Below are 26,528 nucleotides of genomic sequence, written 5' to 3'. Positions count from 1 at the left end.
AGGCTCCTTTCCGACCGCCAAAACCTCCACCACCGGAAGTAACGGTGATAACCGGTAGTCACACTAAAGATATGCTAAACATGTTCAATTCACAGTGCTACACAGATTTAGTATTAATTGTCGGTACTATTCGTTTTTCCGTACATAGATTTATGTTAGCTAGTAGTTCTAATGCATTTCATAGGTTAGCATTGACCACGAGGGCGCCTAACGGGCGCGAAAGTTGTCTGAGCCATCTGCAATACTAAGTATATCCTTGCTATTGATACACCGTAGGTTACTAACGATGGACATCTCTGACTTGGGAGCCCGAAGCAGCAGTGAGTCCAGTATGGTCAGTTCCACATTTGGCGAATCGACTACGGCCGACTTCAACGAGGACACCGAGTGTCTGATTCGAGCCGACCAGAATGCCCGAAATCCCAACAGGATGTGGGAGCAGCTGAAGCGGCGATCTAGCTATCAAGCGCTGCCAACGGTAGAACCGAAAAAGGATCTTTACCGAGAGTTGCACCATCCAGTTTTTCAAAGTATTAGGATATTCCAGGTAGGTGCAATTATATTCAAGATGTTTTGAATTTTTTTAATAATTTATCTCTTTAGATCGAAAACGGGAAACACAGCTATACTCAAACACAAACCATAGTATCTGTGAGTAAGCTTATCACTCCTCAAGCGATGCAGCAGTGCTTGAAATTTATTTACACTGGAGCCATCGATCGGGAGTGTCTCGATTTGCAAGTAAGTGACTGTTCTTTTGTTATTCAGCAGATTTTGTCCATGAAATGCAATAAACTTCAATCAAAGTCGCCACATTTCAACTAGTTGCCTCTTGCATTTCAATATCTGCTCCTGATGCGTTTAATATCTACTCACCAGAAAAAAAAGCAGGCTGTTATTCACGTACTAAGCTTTCATACGTCACAAGTTCACTATCTCAAGGCGTCTTTTATCAATAGATTTGCCTAAGTTTGTCTGTCTAGATTTTGTCATCTTTTTCTATTTTCGTCTTTTGCTATTTTCGTCTTAAGCTTATATTCGCTTTATAAATTAAAATAAATCTTTTTTCTTTAAGCTCCTCATAATCGATTCCGATTTTTCTTTCATTTATGTTGTATGCATATTTATCTGGCTTTTCCCCCTTCCACATGTTGATTTAGTTTACACAATATGATTAAAACTGGCAGTTTTTGTTTTATCCAAATCCTTTTTTTGATGTCAAATCGGCTAGATTTTTGTTTACCTTAATCTTCTGTTTCGGTTGTGTCATGTTTCAAGTGTTGTTGCTATCGAATTGTTAACGAAATCATTTGTGTTGTGTTCGGTTCATGCTTAGAGAGTAGATTGAACCATTTTCATGCATTATTCAGCCATTAATTCAACTTAATTGTCACTAAGCATATAACCTATACAAGCGTTTTAATGCAATTGGTACAATGTATTGTTCCTAGAGTCATGCTTTTCAGTTACTTCCGAGAACGGATGTAAAATAGTAAATAAGCCCCATTGAGGTAGTATTAACAACTTCTGACCTAACAGTTTACTGTGAACCATTTGAGCAAGCCTGACACAATTTCACATAGCACTATCTTTAATGACGCCAGCTTGTTTTCCCGCGATGCGCAGGATTGCACCGACGGGCGGCAGATTGAACCGGAAAAATCCCAACATACAGTTTTCGGGAGACGATGCCAGCAGATGGTGGCTGTTTTCCGGCTATTTATTATCACAAGCTTTCGAAGTTACTATTGCACTCGGTGCGGTTTCAATTGGTTTACGCCTTGAATTTTGTTCAACCGTTGAATATTTTTGTTTTTGTTTTGGTCCGCAGAGGGCACTTGAAGGGCGAACTCGTTCGAATTTGATCAGTTTTAGATTTTAGTACGCTAGCAGTGTGGTATACTGATACGAATGTTGAAGCTAGAGACATTGGTTGGCTAGCACATCATTCCATAAAATGCTGAAACCAGCATTAACATACTAGTTGCAAACCTTAACATATTGATCACTTTATATTACAAAACATTATGGATTGCTGTTGATAACCGGATTATCTGGTTTATTGAGTAATCCTAAGTATTTTGGGTTTAATAATAAAAAAAGAAAGAATACCTAATAAGAATTCCTTTAAAAACACTGCATCATTCAATTTGCGTTAATGTGTATGTCGGGGGAGTATAATAGTGAGTGTACTTATAACTTGTCGTAACATTGTTCTAAAAACAAAAGCCTATTATCTTTGAGGGAAACGCACAGTAAGCTGGTAAATTGTGAGGTTAACTCAAATGATAATGTCGTACCTAAAAAACTTCTACGAAAATTTGCAAGTATCTGAAAATCATGCCTATTTGATAAATCGCGAGCAAAATTACCTGCCAAAATCAACACAGACAATATTTGTATTTTTTTTTTTTCTTACAACTCTTTGGTTTCGTTTTTCTTATGATCGTGTATTTTCTCAACTTGTTTTTATCGCAGACGGCTACAATAGGATTGATACTGGTAAATAGATACTGTACAAAAGTATTTTTTCACATTCGTTACATAAGTTGGACTACCTTTTTCTAACATATGAGTATAAGTGAATAGTCTAGTGAACAGTTGAGTCAGCAAATAGACCCCAAATGGGCAAACCGCTAGCTCAAAATTGGTACCTAAAGCATTGGAACGAACAGAAATTTAAATGATAAAAAAAAAAATTAAAGAATAGTATACTAAGCTGCTAAGTTTGTCCCGTTATGTATGTTAATGTTTATTGCAACGTCGTTTTGGTAAAAAACGAAATGCTTACATTTGGTTGGCTGCTCTCTATTTTTTAAATTTCGGTTATTTTCTGTTTGTGTTACACTTTTACTGTTAAAATATTTTTACAGATAAAGTTTGAATAATACTTATATCTTTTAGTGATTGAATTAATATTATGTTACCGTCCCAAATGCTGTTTGTGAAATATTATTTTACTGTTTTAAATTTATGAAAATCTAATTTATTGTGATCTAGAATTCCTCATTATCTAATGCTTTTTGAAATTATTCAGATTACAGCACTAGTTTTTTTTTTCAAATACTGGTTTCTCTAACTTTGGATTTCTACAATGTTACGCTTCATTTTATTTGATAGTTAGAAAACTTGTATTCATGTGCATGTGTATCTTAGGAAATACGGCAAGCGGCGGAGTTTTTGGAACTGCCTCAACTGATGGTACTTTTATCGAACACGCAAGCGAACCAGAGTTTTATGAACGATGAAACTTTGCAGCACTATTCTACGGTTAGTTTTATTTGTTCTTTTATTTTTTACATACTATGGCACTATCGCTTTTTTGCAGTGTATGAAACAAAATTTAGAGAAATATTGTGTTCAGAATGGGATCTTCGGAGACATAACGTTCGAGCTGGACGACGGACACATGAAGGCTCACCGTGCAATGTTGGTAGCACGGTGCGATGTCATGAAGGCTATGTTGAACGGTGACTTCCGTGAAGCCCATGCCAATTTGGTAATTCGTTATTAAGCAACTAATAATTGAACGAGGAATATAATCACTTTTATTTTTTCCCCATTGGTTACCTCAGATTGTACTTCCAGGCGTAACCGAATACACATTCCACAAATTGTTGTGTTATCTTTACACGGATGAAGTACCGCCTATTTCAGCGGACAAATGCTTGAACCTTCTAGAACTAGCGAACAGGCTGTGCTTACCACGATTGCTGAATCTGGTCGAATGTCGTGTAATAGAAGACCTCACGAGGATGTCGCAAAACGAAACCAGCGAAGCAGTTGAGCATTGTCTTAGGTTACTAGAGCCGGTCAAAGTATGTCTAAATCATTATGAGGCCCCTGTAAGAATGTAATCTAATCTTTATTAATTCTAGCTCCATAATGCACATCAATTAGCCGAATGGTGCATGTCGTATCTCTGTGTGAATTATAACAGCATTTGCAAACTGTCTCCACGGAGTCTAAAGAGCTTACATCCGGATAACCAAGACTACCTTCGAGAGCACCGATGGCCTCCGGTGTGGTATTTGAAAGACTATGATTACTATCAGCGTTGTATGAATGAGCTCAATCGTGAACTGAATAATGGGAAGAAAGACTGTACGGCAGATGACAAAGGCTGTCTATGCTTTTCCGGAGGTAAATGACTTGAAACAAACCGATTCCTTAAAACAAATTGTTGATGGGTGATGTAAATTTCGATTAAATTGCCTAAAATATTACTAATGGGAATTTACAACACCGTTTTCCAAATTCGTTTATTGGTATTTGTTGTTAATTTTTTAACGTATAAATTTCGATTATCTTTGAAGTCATTCACTCACAATCATTTGAAAATTGACTGCGTTGCATTTCATTGCACATTCACCGAACTTTCTTGCATGATTAATCTTTTAGTTGAATAACGTAAAATTCACAAAAACCAATAAACAATACCTTGTGTTTTAGAGTTTTAGTCTAAGTGTATATTTTAGTCATACACGCAAAAGTTGGATGGTGCGAAACCAGTTCAAAATTGTGCGTTTTTAGCGCAATTGTTGATGTAATTCGGAACCAGTACAATGATTGCGTGTTGGGCATAACGCAATTATTGCTCTAGCGTTGCTCCAATGTATTTGGCAGCTCCAAACTACTACACCTAAACAGTTTCAACTGGTATCAAGCAGCATTGCAAAGCGAGCGAGAAGCAAAACCATTCTCCTCCTTTCTGCTTGAGGTCGAGACATATGCTACGCTTTTCAAGTCTTTTGCACACACGCTTTCGAGATACTTTTTCTTCTTCATGCATTCCTCTGAATAGCAGCAAGCACGCACCGACAGTATGAGTGAGACTAACAACACTGGTATCAAATCAAGTATGTACAGCACAGGTGTCTCGCTCATTTCGTGAAGCAACGAGATATCACCTTGCGCGTCGCAATCCGAACCGAAAGAGAAGCGAAAGAGCAACCTGCAAATTGTATGTGATGTGTCTAGTCTAGTCACTAATACACTCGACGTGAGAAATAAAGTGTCGGTGTATGATACATATTCTGATTTCATTCTATGTCAATGTATTCGCAGTACAACTGTTGCGTTATGCGTTTCACACATTTATTGTGCGATTTCTGTGCAACATTTGTGCGAATCGGGAAGACACAATGATTGTACAAGAATTCAACTTTTGCGTGTAGTTTCCAAAGCACCGTGCTAGTTGAGTTAATTTTGTGTTTTACTTTTTGCATCCCCGTTTCTTTAATTTGTTTTCTTTCATCGTTTCTTTTCTTTAAAACGTTTTCTCTTACACTTTCCCATACCGTTCTGCGACTCTCATACCGAACATCGTTTATCATTGCACCAAATTCGATAATGCATTCATCCATCGATTACCGATTGACACCCTACCCTGCACATACCTGTCCTTTCACTGTCCACGCGTATACCATGCAACCTATTGGGAAAAGTGTTTTTCTGGCTACTAGGTAAATCGAAACGCTCGGCAGCGGCAGCCAAGTCGACACTGCAGACCGCAATCACCGCCAGTTCAGATCACCAGGACGTGGTCAGCACCAGTCTGTTCCAGTCAAACGCCAACTCAGTGAATCAGCTTGACCCGGAGCATGACGGCGCGGATCTCTGACATTTGGCTGATGGACCGTGGAGGTAAGTCGTAACATACTTGAGAGTTTGCCCGAGTCGAACATATTTCATGCAATTCGGAGTGTACTTGTATGATGTGACTCATGAATTTTCAAAAAAATTCATTCAAAACATTTTTCGGCTTTCGTCGAACCTCGAGAACAATTGGAACATCATATACTTATTCAACACTAGTTATTTTCGCATTCTTGAAAAACTACATACATTGCCCGTTTTACTAAAGCAATTCAATTTCCGCTTTAAGTGCAAAATTATTCGACAGCGTCGGTATAAAAAGCAATTTTGCTTTAATAGAAATGGCACACCGGCGTGGTCGTGGGTTTCTAACGGCGGTGGTGTGTTACTGTAATTATTTTTGTCCAATTCAACAAACAAAATCTGAAAAGTTCACAGTGACAGAACGTCAACAGTAACATTACGAGATAAAAGTAAATTAACAATAGAAGTATGTTTTCAAGAAAATCATAGAGGAAAACATTGAAAAGTGTCATTGTACTAAAAAAGTTCGAATTTTGTTTTTGTCATTTTTTAAATAACACTTTAATAACAATAAACATGATTAACGACGCAACTTTGAATAAAAATGTTGCATTCGTTGTTTGCAATGTAACTACACTGGAACTATACGTGCGCTTCGCAGCTGTTCTTGTTTGCAATCCGAGCTACACTAGAACTAGTTATTTCCTGCTCTATTTTGTATGCGAGTGAAACAGAGTATAGTTTGAAACAGCAACAAATACAAATGCTGTCCAACTTCGTATGAAATATCAGCTGAGCGTAGTTTGGGGCCGTTCCTAAACCACGTGGTCATATTTTGATCACTTTTTATACCCCCGTACCCCTCCGTGGGCTTTTATGACCACGTGGTTTAGTAATGGCCCCTTTCAACTAGTGAGCCTATAGGCTTTCTGAAACAGATTGTCCCAGTCATGCGACGTTGCTGCAGCAATGGTGAGTGCGATACGCAGTGAACTTTTCGTCGCTGCAAGAATCAGCAACCTGGGAAAATGATACTTTCCCTTGAAGTTTAGCTCAAGTATTACAAATTCTTGTTGGTTCCATTTGTCCCAATCCACTCATATTAGAGCACGGCGAGCATATGTTATAGCAGGTTTTGATACATTAAAAATCTAACTTTTTTGTGTTAAAAGACAGAGGAATGGTTTGTTCGGCAAAGTTTCAGAACATAATAATAAATAAAACTTGTATCTTCATTGGGTACAGAATTACAGAGTATTTCATTTAAAGTTACTTAAAATTAAGTTTTTTGTTCTTTACTTTTGTTAGTTGCATATTAGAAGAAAACTTTGTTCTATCAGGGTGGCCACTCATTTTACATTTTCTAGTTCCCGCATTTTCCCGACTTTTTCCCGCATGATTGCAAGAAATTCCCGATTGTCAAAAATGGTAACTAGGTTATGTTCTATCGACGGTTGAACCTTAAAATTGGAAGTAATAGCGCATATCACTTTTTCCGAATTTGCTCGGGACATTCTACACAAACAGTTGATTAGTTACATGAAATGCAACTTTTGCCTTTATACAGGTTAAATATAATTTTTGCGATATTCTCTAATTGGCAAATCTTCCATTAAGCAGTCAATAATCGTGTTAGCTATTTCGTGCATTCATTATTTTTGTCTATCTGTCTTCTTAAAATATGATATAAGCACCGCTTTTATTCAACGCATAACAACCTATTAGCACAGCGGTTCTCAACCTTTTTTTGTTCGCGTACCCGTTGGCGATATTTTTCATATCGGTTTGGAATGTTTTCGCAGAGTGGGAGAGATTAGTGGTAGATCATGTTGTTGTAGTCTTGTTTAGGTTTCAAATAAAAAAAACTATGGTTTGTTTGATTGCTGCAGTCATGTTTTAAGAGCAAGGTTGAAAAACAAACGAAGTATTTTAGAGAAAAATTGCTTTGTCCGCCATTACTGATTTTTCTTTCGCGTACCCCCTGAAGGCTTTCGAGTACCCCCAGGGGTACGCGTACCCCAGGTTGAGAACCGCTGATTTAGGGAACAAAACTTGTGACATGGATTTGCGTTTTTTTCTCAAATTAAAGATAATGTTATTTTACTCTCAGGAAAAATACTGCGATTTACCTGTATCTCGTTCATTACGCGTTGCATAGATTCAAAACTTTTCAAAAGTGAATTCACAACTTTTTCAGCATTTTGATTTGCTAATCCATCAAAGTTGCATCTCTCTGGTCATCTGCCAACATCTTCAACTTGTTTGCATCCAACGCTCAAAATGGTCAAGCTGATAAAAAAATGATATTGGGGACTAACATTTCAAAATAAGTGAATTCGAAACTTAAAAAATAACCTGGAGATCAGAGAAAAGATCTTAAATCATTGTTTTTCAAATTAAAAGTCTTTTACTGCACGAACACGTCTTGCAGAAACCGTTGAAAAGGAAACAAATTCGTGTTCAAATAATCAACGTTGTAACATTTGGCAACTAAGAATTCAAAAAATAAGCTTTTTGAGCTCTTCAATCAATTTTTTAAATAGAACTATTATCCACAGCATTCATGGGCGTAGCCAGAATTTCAAATAGGGGGGGGGGGGGGGGGGCAAGCTCTTCAAAATTTTAGAAGTAAAAAAATGGTACACTAAGGTCGCTTTTTACGCCGTTTTTTTAACGCGGGTTTTTTTTAAAGCGGCTTTTTTACGTGTATTCCGGAATTTACGCGGATTTCGAAATTTACGCGTTTTTTTACGCGGATTCCGGAGTTTACGCGTTTTTTTACGCGGCACGTATCCCCCGCGTAAAAAGCGACTTTAGTGTGTTTTAAACCTTTGGACATATTATTTTGGCGACGAGGATCTCAAGAATCCACGAACATGGCAGAAGATAAAGTTGATCAGCAGCCGCAACCGGGAATTCAAGATATGATTCACAAGATGGCCCAAATTTTTCAGCGGATAGCGGTCCAGCAGCAGCAGCGTCAGTATCAAACCCCGGAGCAGATTTTGGAGTCCTTCTCTTCGAACATCATCGAGTTTGTCTTCGACGAAGAAAACGGAGTTACGTTCGGACGTTGTTGTTTAACCGCTACCAGGACCTCTTCGAGAACGATGCAGGCCAGCTGAATGATACGGCGAAGGTACGTTTACTTCTCCGAAAGCTGGACACCCATTCGCACAGCCACTATCTCAACTACATCCTGTCAAAGCTTCCCAAGGACGTGAAGATTGAAGACACAGACAAGATTCTCAATAAAATCTTCGGACATCAAACTTCAAACGTTCCGGAAGCGGTTCATGTGTCTTTTCACGATTGTTGTTGACCATCTGCCGATGAACACTCAGCAAGCAGAGAGCACTCAACCGCTGTTCAAATATTGTTGACCTCAGCCAGGTTTTCACCCGACGTAATGTGCTGAACGAGCGTTCAATCGTGCATGTTTCCATGGTAGAGCAAGTGCTAGCTAGCAGGTCTATAAGATCCAACTCTTCCAAGTTCTACTGTGTATTACGTTAGCGGGATGCAGCAGGGACAACGCGTAGGCAGGTGCACTATCTTCATCGAACGGTGTTTTCAGTGAGGTTACAAGAGAATCAAGGTAAGGAATTGTCACAGCTCGGTTCCAATACTCCAAGCTAGTTGATGCAGGCGGATTTGCCCGGTACTTTTGCCGCTGCAATATCCTTGGTGGATCAACTGAATAACCTGTGCAATTCCACGCAACATAGGGCAAGTATTTCAATCAATTATTTTTGATCTGGCTGTTACTTTACACAGATGTTTCTATGGGCTAAAGATGTCGTTTTGTGCTATTAGAATTATTGAAAACAAAATTCTGCACCAATGTCAACATTTAGGGGGGGGCAAGGGCCCCCCCTGCCCCTCCTGGCTACGCCTATGACAGCATTGCCAGAAACATCACACCAATCAAGCTAATTATTTTGGCTTTTAGAATATTTAAAGTATTTTTGTTTATTGGCCACAACCAGCAGTCAGCTGTTTAGTGCACGGGACGATTGCAGGGCTAGCGCTACAATCTTGCAGACACTAACAGTCTCTCTCGAGCCGAGACACGAACCTACGACGACTGACTAGTTAGGCCAGCATCGTACCCTTAGATCAGTTGCAGAACAAAAAGCATGTAAAAAGTCGTATGCAACAACAAATAAAATAAATAAACGATTACGCTGTTTTCTAAGAACATTTCTGATTGTATTTACATCAAAAATAGTTTTTTTACAGTCAAATTGTGTGATTACAGAAAAATATGAATTTGAAAAATGTACAAAAATTAGTTTTTCAAAAAATTCCAAAATAATGTTTGCTCTATTTTGTGGCAAGTTTGTAATGTTTTTTCAATTACTTGCTCCGCATAGCAAGTAGCTAGTTTCGCTAGAGTTCGCCAAATATTCCTTCAAAAAGACTAGCTGAAATAAAAATCTATTTGAAAAACTGGAGAATCAGAACTGTGTGCCACTTATTTTATCCTCAATTTGTTTATTCAAATAACTACTAATAACTAGTGATGTTAGTAAGATTGTACAGTGAAACTGATTTTGTATTGCTCTTAGAAAATGAAAGTTTCTATTGTACATATGAGAATTTATGGTTGATTCTCTCACTAAAAATGTTTTCTCGATATACTGGCAACCATGATTGTTGTATGAGAGTTCGACTGTTGGGAATTGTACGATGGTTGGTTATAATTCCGGCTGAGCAGTCTTGAATAAGTAGAACGATCTGGTTTTTTACTGTCCGACGTTTCGTCACTGATCAGTGACATCTTCAGGGGAAAATAATTCTTGTTCGTTCCTTGTCTGGATGCTTTTTAGAGCTTGTTGACGATAAGCTCTAAAAAGCATCCAGACAAGGAACGAACAAGAATTATTTTCCCCTGAAGATGTCACTGATCAGTGACGAAACGTCGGACAGTAAAAAACCAGATCGTTCTACTTATTCAAGACTGCTCAGCCGAAATTATAACCAACCATCGTATACTGGCAACTTCCATTCCCAGACTCCGGACCGATTTTCTACCCCGGTTTCAATTCGCTTTACCATCTTGAGAAGTCCCACAGAGGCCATTCAATTTTTTTAGATAACAACAGTTTTCGACGCTTTATGCTATTCTAAGACATTTGGTGTCAACATTTATTTAATTTGAAAAGCAGGACTGATAAAAGTAGTCAGCTGGTCAGCGGGTCAAAAAAGTAAGTTTAGGGACTTTTTGGTTAAAAAATTTACTGCTGAAGAAAAATGTGACTTTTAAGGGACCAACTTGCAGTCCTGCACTTACAACTTCTCTATCATTTGTAATTGCATCATACACAATACTTTGAAAAAATCTTGGTAACAAAATCCCGATTAAATAAAAAAATTCCCGACTTTTCCCGATGTAATTCAATTCCCGACTTTTTCCCGCATTTCCCGTTTTCCCGATTGAGTGGCCACCCTAGTTCTAAAGAAGCATTTTAGCATACAAAACACACGGTTTTGCCGAAAGCCACACATCTTCAGAACTTTTCCTTACAAAGTTATAGCATATTTTTTGATAACTTAAAGAACGTAAAAAAGGGCATTTTTAGTAGAGTTGTTGCTTCAAGCTGTTATTCTTGAACAATATTTTTTGTGATACTGAGATGTTATACACGCTGAAATACATGCCAAGTTACCAGTGGTGGGCACCGCTAACCGAAAATTTAGCGACGCTAATCGCTAAGCCGCTAACCGGAAAATTTAGCTCGATAATCGCTAAACGCTAAACGCTAAACCCAAATTAGCGGAACTTTCGCTAATTGCTAATCGCTAACTTATAAATATGTAAATAGTCATATCGCTATATTTATTGCTCATGTTTTGTAAGATCTGGACCACTCTAATCTTTGGTGGTAAAACAAACGAAAGCAATTACTTTTCAGAGCTATTTACAATAAGAGGTTCACAAAACGGTGGTCATACTTGATTTTGTGAAAACAAGGAGTAACAAAAGTTATTCAGCTTGCATTTGAAATAGATGCTTTTAGTAATGTTTTCATAAAAGTTTGATTATTATCTGAATCGAAAAAGTAGAACCAAAGTTGTCATAATTTCAAGCGCATTGTAATTTACAAAAGTTCTTGGTGTGTCGAAAATTCAATCTAGACTTTGAGCTTGTTCTTCAAAATGTTCCTGTGGCTTGTACGATAACTGGAACTCCATTCTAGGGTGAAAAGACTGACTTGCACTTGTGTCGTAAAGAGAGAAACTCTAAACAATTAAGACAATTGAACGTTGTTTAAATGAAACAAACGTTCCAAAAGTAACTAGTAAAGTATGTTCATGTTTTGAGGCAATTTACGTACGCCATCAGCAATTCACAGTTTTTTGAATAGTTCTTTTGTCGCTTCTCTACAAAATTTAGCGAATTAGCGATTAGCGTTTCGAAGGCCAAAACTTTAGCGACGCTAACAGTTACGCTAACCAGCTCAAAAATTAGCGAAATCGCTAAACCGCTAACTGAATATTAGCGTCGCTAACTAGCGATTAGCGAATTAGCGGAATAGTGCCCACCACTGCAAGTTACTCGTTCAATCTAATGAACGCGATTCTATAGTTTTTACACGGTGATACTGGGATGTTCTAGACGCTGATGTCGTTCATGCATTCTTCAACGTGAACTGTACTTGTGACTCCTACAAAAGGCACATACACTACCCGTCATAAGTTTGGAATCGCCTCACTGAGTATTGCAACACCCAGTTTGAAGATTGTAACACCTCCCGAAAAATTTAGCATCACCTGGAATAGGCGGATATCTCGTGTTTTTGATAACCTAGAAGGTTGCGGTTTCCAGCAAACTTGTTCAGGAGGCTAAAGGCTTCTACATGGTAGACAATTTAGTACTGAAATACCCCGCTATGCGGCGCTAGGGTGCATGCAGTTCTTCGTATTAAGACTTCAACTTATCGCGCGATTATTGCTACCCAGAAAGTTGCGGTCTTCGGCTACAGTTGTGGTCAAGTATGTCGAAACACAGTATGACGCCGCATGTGTGCTCCAAACTATTCCATGGAGGCTATTTTCATTACAATTCAGTGTCAACACAAATCAAAAACACCCAGTGTCCTAATTGAAACCCGACTTTGACGACTCCGACAACTTCGGCAACCAGCAGGGCGAGTGTTTTTGACACACCTGCTTACACCTGCTTTCTCGAACGCACCATGTATTGAAGTCGGAACGTTGAAAAAGAGGATCCTGAATGTAATTTTTGAATCTAAAATGGCGACTACCATTTTCCGAAAAACAACCATAAATGGTCGAATACCACCAAAAATGAGTATATTCGGAATCGAATTGATGCTGAGATCAAAAACCAACTTCAGAGGATATTTTTGAATTCAAAATGGTGACTTGGGGTTTGAGGAAAACAGTTAAACTGACCTAATTCCACCTCATATGAGTACTTTCGGAATCGGGATGATATTCAGAATCATTAATATGATCCCATGTGCCATTTTGAATTCCAAGATGGTGTCTTCCGGATTCCGGAAAACAACCTTAAATGGCCGAGTACCACTACTCGACCACTTCAGGTTGTTTCCAAGAAATCGGAAGTCACCATTGTGGAACCCAAAATGGCGTCTGGGGTTATTTTATAGTCTCAGGGCAGCATCCCGATTTCGGAAATACCCATATGGCCTGGTATTTGGCAACATTTTGTTGTTTTCCAGAAACTGGAAGTCACCTTTTGGAATCTTCAATGGTGTCTAGGGTCATTTTCCAGTCTCTAGGCATTATCTCGATCACGGAAATACACATATTAGGGGGTATTCGACCATTAGGTTGTTTTCTAGAAACCGGAAGTCGCTATCTTGGAATTCAAAATGGTGTCTTGGCCATTTTACTATCTCTGGGCATCATCCCGGCTGCAAAAATATCTATATTGGATGGCATTTGACCTTAAACACATTTTTTTTACGGTTACAGAAACTTAGTGCGTAGTTTTGCACAGCGTTATATGCATACTTTTGCCCCACAATAAGTTTTTCAACTGGTTTGATTTTTATGACAAACACCATAATATTTTCGGCAAAACAAATGCACCCTACAAACCACAATTATACAAGAGTTTTTTTTTGATTCTGTTGTTTTCTGTTGATTCACGTAACCTTTTGAATTCTGCAGCAGGCAAACCTTTTGTCAGGATATCAGCATGTTGATTTGATGACGGAACGTACACCTTCATTCTTGTTTACGTTCGTATCCAACATTCGTACGAAAGTTTGGATTCGAATGAGTTCGAAAATGCCATTCTTGTTTACGTACAAAGACCATACGAATCCATTCGTATCGCATACGAATGCGATACGTATACGAAAAAGGTGGATGTCTATGCAAAAACGGTTGATGTCTAGACTTAAGGGTTAAAAAAGTTTAAATGTCAGGAGAGAAGCCGATTGAGCGAGGCTCCTGACGGCAAACAGTTTTTTTTTATGAATGAAAATGAAATATGTTTTTATTATAATTTGCATAATAAAATGGTCTTTTTTGAGAAACATTTATAGTTAACGTATGCCTACAACACAAGACTATCGCGGTTACTTAAAATTTTCCTTTTATAAATAGAATTTGTTTGGCGAAATATGCAATTGGAACCAAATTTACAAACTCCGATGCAAAAACAATAAGCGAGTCATGGGCCTGCATAATGCATTAAAACTTGACTGTTTACGTTTTTTGAACGACTTGGACAGCATACTTGAGCAGTTTATTTTGCTAAATTTTGGTGAATATTGTAATAAGTGAAAGGGTGAACAGGTGTGAGCCGACAGATATGGATAGTGCTACGACAGAGTAATTTCACAGTAAGTGTTCTTTTGTTGCAGAATAGTTTTTCTTCATTCTCAAAAAAACTACTTTTTATAGGAGTCACACAGCACGACCAACTTGCGCTCGTTCCATTGTTATAAATTGGTCCACAAAAAGACGCTCGCCGATAAGGAAATTAGCCTGGCCTACAAGCGGCCTAAGCATCAGGTAAGTTTGATTCTAAAGAAAATTAACAACTGATATTTAATTAACTACACCCACTAGCCAAAACGCGTGTGTGTGTGAACGTTGTGTCTTTTTCTCGCGAATTTGTGGACCACTTTTTCTAAGAGTTTTTTGTGTGTCAAATTTCAGAACCAGCCGACACTGAGCAACGTATCTTGAAGAACATCATCAATGGCAAACAGCAGCGACGGGACTTGCGTTAGGCCGCCCTGTGTCGTGCCAGTTTAGTACTATTGTTAAATCCTAGCGATCGGCCAGGACTAAGTAGGGCACTTCCCTAAAAAGGTGAATTGTTAATACCATGCAGGAATTTTTGTCAGACCCTCTGTGAGTGACAGATAATGAAAAATAAATAATGCTTCGCCTACTATTCTGAGATCTTATTTTTGAATTAAATTCCTGCTACCTGTCCGGAGGTGGATTAAATTTTTGTTGTACACATCGACAATTTTTGTTGTCGAAAAATGAACAACCTGATCGACTATGTGACCGAGGAATAGTCGTATTTTAGTGCGGCTGATTGTCAAGATTGATTTGATTAAGGAACAGTATTTATTCTGCGTCAATGATGTGAAACCCGAAATGAATTTAGAGGGCAAAGGGTTTGTGGGCGATAGAACGAACGATGAAACGTGCGGTGGAGCTGCGACCGATGGTTCCATTAATGTGCGTGATATATTAAATGTCAGGACAGTTTGCGATTAATATTACTGCGAAATGTGCTGGTGCAATTCATTACAAGTACCTCAGGCAAATGCAACGATGCTTCGATCAGGCACCATAATGGAATTATTCAAGATAATCGAAAGTGAGCTAACTTATGCCAAAATGTTTAGAAACTCAACAAGGCTTAAAGTGGAACTGCACACTGACTTGAAGTTATCAAATTAGTTAACCAATATTTGATCAAGAAAAAGTACTTCGTCGTGGTTGAGAGGACACAACTTCCAGTTTCTTGAAGACATGTATCACTGTGTAGGAACGACAATTTGTAGGCATTTTGTTATTTGAACAGTGTAACAACTGTTCCGATTTCCTAATTATTAGTACTACGAATGTACACTAAGGTCGCTTTTTACGCGGGGGATGCGTTCCAAATTTGTATGGGCCCGCGTAAAAAACGACTTTTTTGAGTTGCAAATATAACAAAGAAAACCGTCCGAAAACGTTAAAATCTCGTTTGAATATGATAGTGGCCAATCTAGAGACCAAAATGCAATATTTTAAATTTTTAGTATTTACACCAAAATTGTGAAAACTGATATATGATCACTCGTGGCCAAAAACGGAAAACGTGATTGAAATGAGGTCGATATCTTGTACCGTTTTTGAATAATGGAGGAAAGCAACCCGCGTGAAAAAAAAAACCGCGTAAAAAGCGACCTTACTGTATAGGGATACCATCTAGTCAGAGGTAGAAATCAGGACACCCTTTTTTCGGCACAAATTTGATCTAAGCTTAAGACCTCCTAGCTTGTCTCAAGGTACGATGTTGGCCTAACAAGCCAGTGGTCATAGCTTTAAAACCCACCCTGGGAGAGATTGTTATAATAAAATCGGAGCGTTAGTTCCGCAATTGTTCTGTATACTAATAATTGGCCGCAAAGTCTGTGTCCAACAAACAGAAAGATCAAGTTTCGACAGCGTAATATTAGTACCTACGTTTCTTTGATTTAACTGTTATAGATGTGAAGAGGCAGATAAATGAGTAGAATGATTGTAGAATGATAGTCTAAGAATCACAGTGTCGCAGTGAAAAAATATGACATAGGTGGTTCAATTCTGTTGAAACCGCGGGGCATTTCAAAGGCGTGGGACACGTTTCGTTGGATGTATTTCTAGACGGGACATTTTGTTGAAACACAGGATGCTTAATGATTTTAACATTTCTCTCGTCACATCGTACAGTGTTTTATTTTGCCGTTTTCATGCGATTAATCGAATAGCAATATAAATGTTGATTATAGCCATAATGTATGTTCGGATAAGTTTCAATGTATTCAAAAATGCATATTTCGTTCTAGAAAGATGAGTGATCAATCCACCCAAAAGTGAGATAGAGAATTTACTTTTTCATCAGATTGAGATAGACGAGTGGTGTCTTCGACAAACTTTTAGTTGATATCAAAACTAGACACTTTGCCGTTATAACTTTTTTCTTAGATTTCTCTTTTATTTTTTAAACCTTCTACAAAGTTTTAAGCCATCCAAAAATGCATGTCTATGCTAAGCATTGTTATTTTTAATCACCTAAAATAAAAAAGTTATTTGACATATTTCGATATTTTTGGTGATACCTTCACGTGAGCCCTCTCCAAATTACGCAATTTTACGCAAGTGGCAGTTCCATACGATGAAATAAATATCTTAAGACTTTCAATTGAAGGCACAAACTTTCGTATGTAATAGTATGTAAGCAGCCTTTCAAAACTATTTGATGCCGATTTTTGTATACAAAAATATAAATATTAAAAAGGTTTGAGTTTTGAAGGTAGCACTAAACCATCTTGAGCTAAACATGCATGCATGCTTTCGTAAGGTTAGAAAAATTACTCTAGCTTGTACCTTATATACACTACCCGTCATAAGTTTAGAATCGCTTTACTGCGTATTGCAACATCCAGTTTGAATATTGCAACACCCCGAAAAGTTTAGCATCACTTGATATGGGCAGATTAATGTAACGCTATCTCTTGATTCCGGAAACCCAGAGAGTTGTGGTCTTCAGCAAAGTTGCTCAGAAGGTCAGAGGCTTGTAATTGGCGGACAGTATAGTGCGAAATTTAGCTGCAACGCAGCGCTAGTGTGCATGTAGTTTTGAGCGTTTCGACCTTTTTTTTCGTAGGATTTGAGCCACTGCGACCATTGTATTGATCTTTTGTGGTATGTTTCGAACTTAGTTTAGCTCAATAATCACATATATATACATATATATATATATATATATATATATATATATATATATATATATATATATATATATATATATATATATATATATATATATATATATATATATATATATATATATATATATATATATATATATATATATATATATATATATATATATATATATATATATATATATATATATATATATATATATATATATATATATATATATATATCTTCTACTATATAAAAATGGAATTCCGTAACGCTTGATCTTATTGATGTTATTCCCTCCGTTTCTGAGGTGTACATTCACCATTATCATTTTAAATCGTTCTAAATCAAAAAAATAAGTGGTGACATGTGTTTTTTTTTTTACATTAAAATGTTTGGTGATGTTCAGAAAAGACATTTGAGGAAAAATAAAAAGTATCTGATTACTAAAACATGAGATGTTATTCACAAAACTACGTAAAACATGCAAACTTATGACTTTTAAGCTGAATTTGCCTCTGAATCAAAATTCAAAGCGATGACATGTGATTGTTTTTCCATTGAAATGTTTGTTAACGTTTTAGAAAGACACTTGAGGAAAAATAAAAAGTATCTGATTACTAAAATTTAAGATATTATTCACAAAACTACGTAAAACATGCAAAATTATGACTTTTTTTGCTGAATTTGTCTCTAAACCAAAATTCAAAGCGATGACATGTGATTATTTTTTCAATAAAAAGTTTGTTAATGTTCAGGTTAGACATTTAAGGAAAAATAAAAAGTATCTGATTACTGAAACTTGAGATATTATTCACAAAACTACGTAAAACATGCAAAATTATGACTTTTTCACTGAATTTGTCTCTAAATTAAAATTCAAAGCGATGACATGTGGTTATTTTTCCATTAAAATGTTTGTTAACGTTCAGGAAAGACATTTGAGGAAAAATAAAAAGTATCTGATTACTAACACTTGAGATATAATTCACAAAACTACGTAAAACATGCAAAATTATGATTTTTTTTGCTGAATTTGTCTCTAAATCAAAATTCAAAGCGATGACATGTGATTATTTTTTCAATAAAAAGTTTTTTTACGTTCAGGATAGACATTTGAGGAAAAGTAAAAAGTTTCTGATTACTAAAACTTGAAATATTATTCACAAAACTACGTGAAACATGCAAAATCATGAGTTTTTAGCTGAATTTGCCTCTAAATCAAAATTCAATGCGATGACATGTGATTACTCTTTAATTAAAATGTTCGTTAACGTTCAGGAAGACATTTGAAGGAAAATAAAAGGTATCTTAATGCTAACAGTTGAGATATAATTCATAGAACTACGTATGTTTGAAGATGATTTATGTATACAGCACAACAATATCGCACGCTAGCCTTCTAATAGCGTTCTTGATCAACCAGATTACTTGGGAGAATTCGTTATCTATATTGTTTTTAGCACATTTTGCATGTTGTTGGATAAGTACAACGGTACACCGTGTCCCAATGCTGAGTAGAAAAAAAATTCCCGGTGGAAAAGATTCTCGACCTGATCGGGGATCGAACCCGATATCACAATCGTGTGAGAGCCAATCGACATCGCTAACCACAGAGCCACGGGGAATACAGAATACAGAAAAACACATCAAAATACTTTTTTTGAAATTTATACGTATTATACAGTCCCTCTACAATTATGGGTCAGTCAACGTGTTGCCTGAATGTTCAAAAATGAATATAAAATCGGAAAAATTATCAACCACGAATGCTTTACTATCTATTTCTGTGTTCTAATGTATGCTTTCGATCGACAATTAGTTTTATTGCAGCTGATGTGTGTCAATCGGTTAAGAAGAAAAATATCAGTTGCATAGCAAAAGACACAATTATGGGTCGCTTTTGGCATTCGAGATCATTTAGTCTATAAAATCACCAAAAAGAGTTATCTAAAAAGTTATTTCATTGTTGTAAAAGCTTGATAATGTTGTAAAAGCTTGATCATTTCATTAAGTCGTGATGTATTATCATGCAAAAGTAATAAAAACATCGCAAAATGTAGCATTTCTACAATTATGGGTCACTTTACTTAATGCACGGAGCAGAATTATTTTTTTCAGTGACATTTTCAAAATTAAATCATTTCAATCGTATAAATAAGGTTACAAGTGAGTTATAAAAAATACCACTGCCAATAAAAATAGAAATAAAAAATGGCGACTTCCGGTTTCAGCAAAATAACCTAAAGAGCTATTTGGCCAACAATTTCAATACTTCCAAAAGTAGAACTCCTTACGTTTTTTTGAAATCCAAAATGGCGACTTCTAGTTTCTGTAAATCAGCCTTAAATCACAAAATGCAATCCAATAAGGGAACTTCCGTTCTGTGCGTTCTCGGAATATTGAAGTACTAAAAGTGATGATGGACATATAAGATGTGAAATATTTTTTAAGTGAGTTGAGCTAATGCAGCAATGAAATATAAAAAAAAATCTTGGCTTCGAAACCTTTGATCCCGAGCATCGCCGGGAGCGTTCAACTAGTCTACTATATAAAAATGGAATTCCGTAACGCTTGATCTTATTGATATTATTCCCTCCGTATCTGTGGTGTACAGTCATCATCATCATTTAAAATCGTTCTATATCAGAAAAATAAGCGGTGACGTAAGGATTTTTTAACCGGAAAATGTTCGCTGATGTTCAGGAAAGACATTTGGAGAAAAATAATTAGTATCTGATTACTACAATTTGAGATATTATTCACAAAACTACGTGAAACATGCAAAATTATGACTTTTCATGCTGAATTTGCCTCTAAATCAAAATTCAAAGCGATGACATGTGATTCCTATTTCATTGAAATGTTTGTTAATGTTCAGGAAAGACATTTGAGGAAAAATAATTAGTATCTGATTACTACAATTTAAGATATTATTCACAAAACTACGTGAAACATGCAAAAATATGACTTTTCAAGCTGAATTTGCCTCTAAATCGAAATTTAAAGCGATGACATGTGATTCTTTTTTCATTAAAATGTTTGTTACGTTCATGAAAGACATTCGAGGAAAAATAATTAGTATCTGATTACTAAAACTTGAGATATTATTCACAAAACTACGTAAAACATGCAAAATTACCGAATTTACCTCAAAATCAAAATTCGAAATCGAAGCGATGACATGAGATTCTTTTTTCATTAAAATGTTTGTTAATGTTCAGTAAAGACATTTGAGGAAAAATAATTAATAGCTTATTACTAAAATTTGAGATATTATTCACAAAACTACGTAAAACATGCAAAATTGTGACTTTTTGTGCTAAATTTACCTCTAAACCAAAATTCAAAGCGATGACATGAGATCCTTTTTTCATTAAAATGTTTGTTAATGTTCAGGAAAGACATTTGAGAAAAAATAACACGTATCTTATTGCTAAATTTGACATATTACTAAAAAAATTACATATGTTCGAAGCATTTTTGAAGATGATTTTCTGCATGCAAAGAAACACCTTAAAATACTCTCTTTGATTTTTTTTTGAAAAACATATAATACATGTAAAACTTTGACTTTTTAAGCATAAGCTCAAATCGCATCTAAATCAAAATTCAAAACATGTGATTTCAATAAATTGTTCCAAATATTTTTTTGCAGAAAAATCCATGTTTTGAATCAGTGCGAGCCGAGCATAAAAAATTTACATTTCTGATGTACACTAAGGTCGCTTTATACACGGTTTTTTTTTACGCGGGTTTTTTTACGCGGCTTTTTCTACGCAGATTCCGGAATTTACGCTGTTTTTTTACGTGGATTCCGGAATTTATGCGTTTTTTTTACGCGGATTCCGGAATTTACGCGGTTTTTTTACGCGGCACGTATCCCCCGCGTAAAAAGCGACTTTAGTGTATTCGTAGATTTGTGAATAGGAACACATTACGGGATTTGATTTACTTTTTTAACTTCACCCAAACTAGATCTTGGAACATTCAGCTGGAGAAAAGGTTTCATTTCATTGGTTTGAACATAGATTAGGAGGCGTCTTAAGCATTGAAAGTCATTTTTTATTTTCTACATAGTTTTGTGGATTAAAGCACAATTGTTAGTTATCAGAAAACCCTTACTTCTTCTCAGACGTGTTCCTTTGACACCAACAAACATTTTCGTTTTGAAAAAAATCACAAGCATCTCTTTAGATTTCATTATAGAGGAGAAATAATTAATAGTTAATTTCCAAAAAAAGGTTTACTGTAAACGATTGTCAAATAGCCCGAATATCACCCAGTATAGGTATATTCGAAACTGGGAAGACTCAACACAACATTTTTCAAAACGGCGGCTTCCGGCTTCAGAAAAATAACCTAAAGTGGTATTTGGCCAACCATTTCAATAATTCCGAAAGTGGTACTCCATACGTCGTTTGGTAATGCGATATGGCGACTTCCAGTTTATGTGTGTTCTGTTCTCAAAATATTGAAGTATTTAAAGTGATGATGAACTTATAAGATGTGAAATATTTTTTAAGTAAGTTGTGCTAAGGCAGTAATGAATTATAAAAAATTATTCTTGAATTTAAAACCTTTGATCCCGAGCATCGCCGGGAACGTTTAACTAGTATATATATATATATATATATATATATATATATATATATATATATATATATATATATATATATATATATATATATATATATATATATATATATATATACATATATATACATATATACATACATATATATATATATATATATATATATATATATATATATATATATATATATATATATATATATATATATATATATATATATATATATATATATATATATATATATATATATATATATATATATATATATATATATATATATATATATTCTTCTGCGAAGTTACATAAAATTTTCTGATCTAAAACTGTCGAAAACTGATCTAAAACTTTCGAAACTCTAGCGTGTGTTCTTATTACACTGAGAAACTTTGCTGAAGACTGCAAATACGTTGGATAGAGTTTCAGAATACTGGTCCGTGTATTCCATGTAATAAATACATAGCAATTGTATTTTTACATGAAACCTATGAATATATTCAGACTGAAGTATCACAAAAACGCAAAAAAATACACATTTATCAAAATTTGAAAAAATAAAGATTTTTTGATGGACAATTTTTAAAAAAAATCATGGTTTGCTAATACCTGCTAACAAATTTTGTGTAATATTTTCACTTAAGTGCTTCAAAAACTTTTGTACTCGGAAGAAAACGACGTAATAATTCAATTTCTATCGAGAAAAAATTTGTAAGAAATTATTTCGCGTGAACTCATAAAATTATCACAATAAAACGTGAAATTCAGACAAATTTTATAAAAACTCGTAGATCTTTGAAACTTGAAGAGTTAGAAATTTTGTATATTCTGTAAATTGCATAGAATTTAGAGATCTACAACTTTTGGCCGTAGCCGACGTCTTCATTGGCTAGAGCAGTGGTATTTACGGAATCGTAATGATGAACTGAAGCCAAAAATCGACCTCAGACATTTTGAATTCTAAGATGGAGACTTCCGGTGTCTGGAAAACAGCGGAAAATGACCTAATACCACCCAATATGGGTATTTTCGGAATCGTGATGATGCACTGAAGCCACAAATCGACCTCAGACATTTTAAATTCTAAGATGGCGACTTCCGGTGTCTGGAAAACAGCGGAAAATGACCTAATACCACCCAATATGGGTATTTTCGGAATCGTGATGATGCACTGAAGCCACAAATCGACCTCAGACATTTTAAATTCTAAGATGGCGACTTCCGGTGTCTGGAAAACAGCGGAAAATGACCTAATACCACCCAATATGGGTATTTTCGGAATCGCGATGATGCACTGAAGCCACAAATCGATCTCAGACACAGTTTGAATTGTAAGATGGCAACTTCCGGTTTCTGGAAAACAGCCAAAAATGGTCGATTTCCATCCAATATGAGTATCTCCGGAACCAGAATGATGCAGGGAGCTAAAAATTGACCTCAGACACCATTTAGAATTGTAAGATGGCAACTACTGGGAAACTGCCAGAAATGAACGAACACTTCTCAATATGGATATTTACGTAATTGAGATGATGCATAGAAGCCAAGCATTGACCCTGAACACCATTTTGAATTCGAAGATGACCACTCGCAGTTTCTGGAAAACAACGAAAATAACTGAATACCACGCAATATGGGTATTTCCGGAATCAGGTTGATGCAAGAACAGATAAAAATGACCGACGACCAGAAAAAAAAAAGAAAATGACCAATATGGATATAGGGTAGGGAACATATTTTAAGCAGCTTTAGGAACCGCCTGTGTATTCAGACGAAATACTCGAAATGTGTTGGGTGAAACTCGAACAGTAGTAAATCAATCTGTTCGCTATCGTTTTCTCTATCAGAACTTGTTTTCAGATTGTGAAACTAAGTTAGCAAACTTTGACAATCGTGAATCAAAGTTACGAATCAAGGGTCACTATTCCAATCACCCCGAACCTATTTTAAGCAGTTTTCATCTGTTTTGCAGGTGTTTTTTTTTCAGCACCTGAAGTGGCTCCTGAATGGCTGCAATATAGGTTGATTTGTTTCAATTGCAATCGTTCACAGATTTCTTTGTGATTAACGGTATTACTTCTATTCGTAAGGCAGCTAGACAATCAAAGTTTTCGTTTCCATCATTGAAATTGTCGATATTGATCAAAATGCAGGAGTTTGAGGCCAGTTTTCTTCGACTGATTAAAATAGGCGCTACTGCTTAAGCCGTTCCTTACCCTAATCAAAATAAAGGTGATGTACAAAAGCCAAAAGTCTAGGACGTTGTCATTTCGATGAAACCAACCAATTCAAACGATTTGTCGTTCGACTTTGATCATATCCTATGGCTGATTCGTCTTGCATCTGCAGACTATTATTATTTCCTGTATGGACTTCCTCACTGCGACCAGAATCGTAGATCTATTGTGAGAGGACTATAGGGGCCGTTCAATAATTACGTAAGCATTTTTTTCACTTTCTCAACCCCCCTCCCTCCCTCGTAAGACATTGTAAAATTTTTTGATACTCCCCTCCCCCCTAGTAAGATATTACTGCCAGCAGATTTAGATTTTAACTTTAGTTTTATCATCCTGAAGCAAGTACAATACTTCGTTTCCCCTTCGGTCCTTATTCGAGTTAATAGTCCTTTTTAGGAATTTCACTGTCCACACCTTCATGAATATGGTTATTTGAACAGCAGCATTAACAATATTTTTCTTACGTAAGATAATCAATATACCCCCCTCCCTCCCTTGTAAGATAACGTAAGAAAATTGCACACACCCCCTCCCCTCCTATTTGCGGCCCCATAAACAAATCGCAAGGAATCAATGGCTTTGAAATGTTTAGAATTATTGGTGCTATGACACTCATAATAACCCGGATTCCGCGGCAGATGTCACTTTGCGACGTTTTTCGCACTTACGTGAGTCCCGTAACAGGATTTTGTTCACTTCACTCTGGTTTCACCGTGAAGTGACTCCCGTAATAAGCACCATTAAATTGAACACAAAAAAGGGCGAGACGAAGTTTGCCGGGTCAGCTAGTAGTATATATTTAAAACAAGTACTGTTATGTGCTCCCGAAATCCTCTATGGCTATTGGTGAAATTTCCATCGTCTACTTCATGAAATAAATTCGAGAATTCTATGAGGTACTATGAGATAAATCGGGGTGAAATTCACCCGCAAAATCCATACATTCTATTGGAAATGTGCTTTTTTTTCTATATGTTCATGATATATGATGATTCCTGAACTGGAAAGTATCAACCACAGTTAGTTTGGAAACGAAAATAACGATATTTCAGGTTAAAAATTATTCATTGTGGTTCCTAAGCTGCAGTTTGCTAAACTTGCGCTCATTTGATCACCGTTAGATCGATTTCAATTTGGTTTGTTGCAAAAGTTCAAAAACTAGCTCTGGAATGAAAATCTTTATAATTTTCTGCGAATTCATCCATATTACCACAGATAACAGATATCCAAGCTAACTTTGCTTCATGTGTAAAAAGACGCAACGGTTTTTTAGCATGTCGCAATACGCAGTATGGTGGCGCTAAGAACACTTAGTGGTCAATGATTCGATAAAATCGATAGTTTTCCAGCTTTTATCGATATTATCGCAATGAGAATGGTTGCCGTTTTTAAATGTAGAAATTTTGAGCAGTCGTAATGTGTACATTATCGACTTATTTATTCAATCCCTCTGTATATTTGCGATAAATTTGTTTGTTTTAGTGTTGGTTTGAAAAAATAAATACATAAACCTCACAAAATCTATGTTATATCGTTGCATAAACAGCGACTGTATAATCTGTAAGAATTTTCATGCGTCTGGCAGCTTTGACCGTGAACCAGCGCAGCCATCACTAAAGTGGTTAAAGTCGCAAGTTGCAGGAAGATGTCGTTAGCATTCCAAACGAGTAAGAATTTGAAATCTTACACACGATTTCTGGAGTTTTTTGTTCTAGCTTGGATGTCTGTTATCTGTGATATTACTTTGATGGTATGAAATAATCATTGTTGAAAAATATATTTTGAACTTTTATCAAACTTTACTCACTTCTCCAAATTTAACGTAATTAACCCTTAATTTAGATTACTTTAAGTAAATTCAATACTATTTTTGATATTTGGAAACTTGTTTGATTAAATTTGATTGAGTTTTGACTGAGTTAGAAGAATTTTTCGAAAATTTGTGAAACTGCACTGGGCATGCAAGAGTTAACTTTGACAGGTATGTGGATTTTTCAAAAGTTACATTTTATGACACGTAAACATTGCCTAGTGTTGTAAGATTAGTAACGTGTGATTAGAATTTTTATTCCGAATTTTCAGGTGATCAATTTCACCCCACTGATCAATTTCATCCCACTGATCAATTTCACCCCATTCCACGGTACTTATGA

General features: G+C 36.0%; 1 protein-coding gene across 5 annotated transcripts in view; it reads left to right on the top strand.

Moving 5' to 3' along the window:
• Window positions 1-26,528, top strand: part of LOC129720907 (rho-related BTB domain-containing protein 1) — an 87,002-nt gene that overhangs the window by 50,388 nt on the left and 10,086 nt on the right. For 2 of the 5 annotated variants that reach the window (XM_055672808.1, XM_055672809.1), the window contains exons 5-13: window positions 3-184; window positions 277-547; window positions 604-741; window positions 2,479-2,502; window positions 3,157-3,270; window positions 3,329-3,499; window positions 3,576-3,818; window positions 3,879-4,143; window positions 5,448-5,646. In XM_055672808.1, coding sequence (XP_055528783.1) covers window positions 3-184; window positions 277-547; window positions 604-741; window positions 2,479-2,502; window positions 3,157-3,270; window positions 3,329-3,499; window positions 3,576-3,818; window positions 3,879-4,143; window positions 5,448-5,623 — 1,584 coding nt within the window. In that variant the 3' untranslated portion in view covers window positions 5,624-5,646. The remainder of the gene's footprint in view (window positions 1-2; window positions 185-276; window positions 548-603; window positions 742-2,478; window positions 2,503-3,156; window positions 3,271-3,328; window positions 3,500-3,575; window positions 3,819-3,878; window positions 4,144-5,447; window positions 5,647-26,528) is intronic. The other 3 variants (XM_055672810.1, XM_055672812.1, XM_055672811.1) reach the window with 3 other exon arrangements.

The sequence above is a fragment of the Wyeomyia smithii genome, chromosome 2, assembly GCF_029784165.1.
Source record: "Wyeomyia smithii strain HCP4-BCI-WySm-NY-G18 chromosome 2, ASM2978416v1, whole genome shotgun sequence".
NCBI lineage: Eukaryota > Metazoa > Arthropoda > Insecta > Diptera > Culicidae > Wyeomyia > Wyeomyia smithii.
Note: the sequence above shows the minus strand (reverse complement) of the source record. Positions and strands in the feature narration are given on the sequence as shown.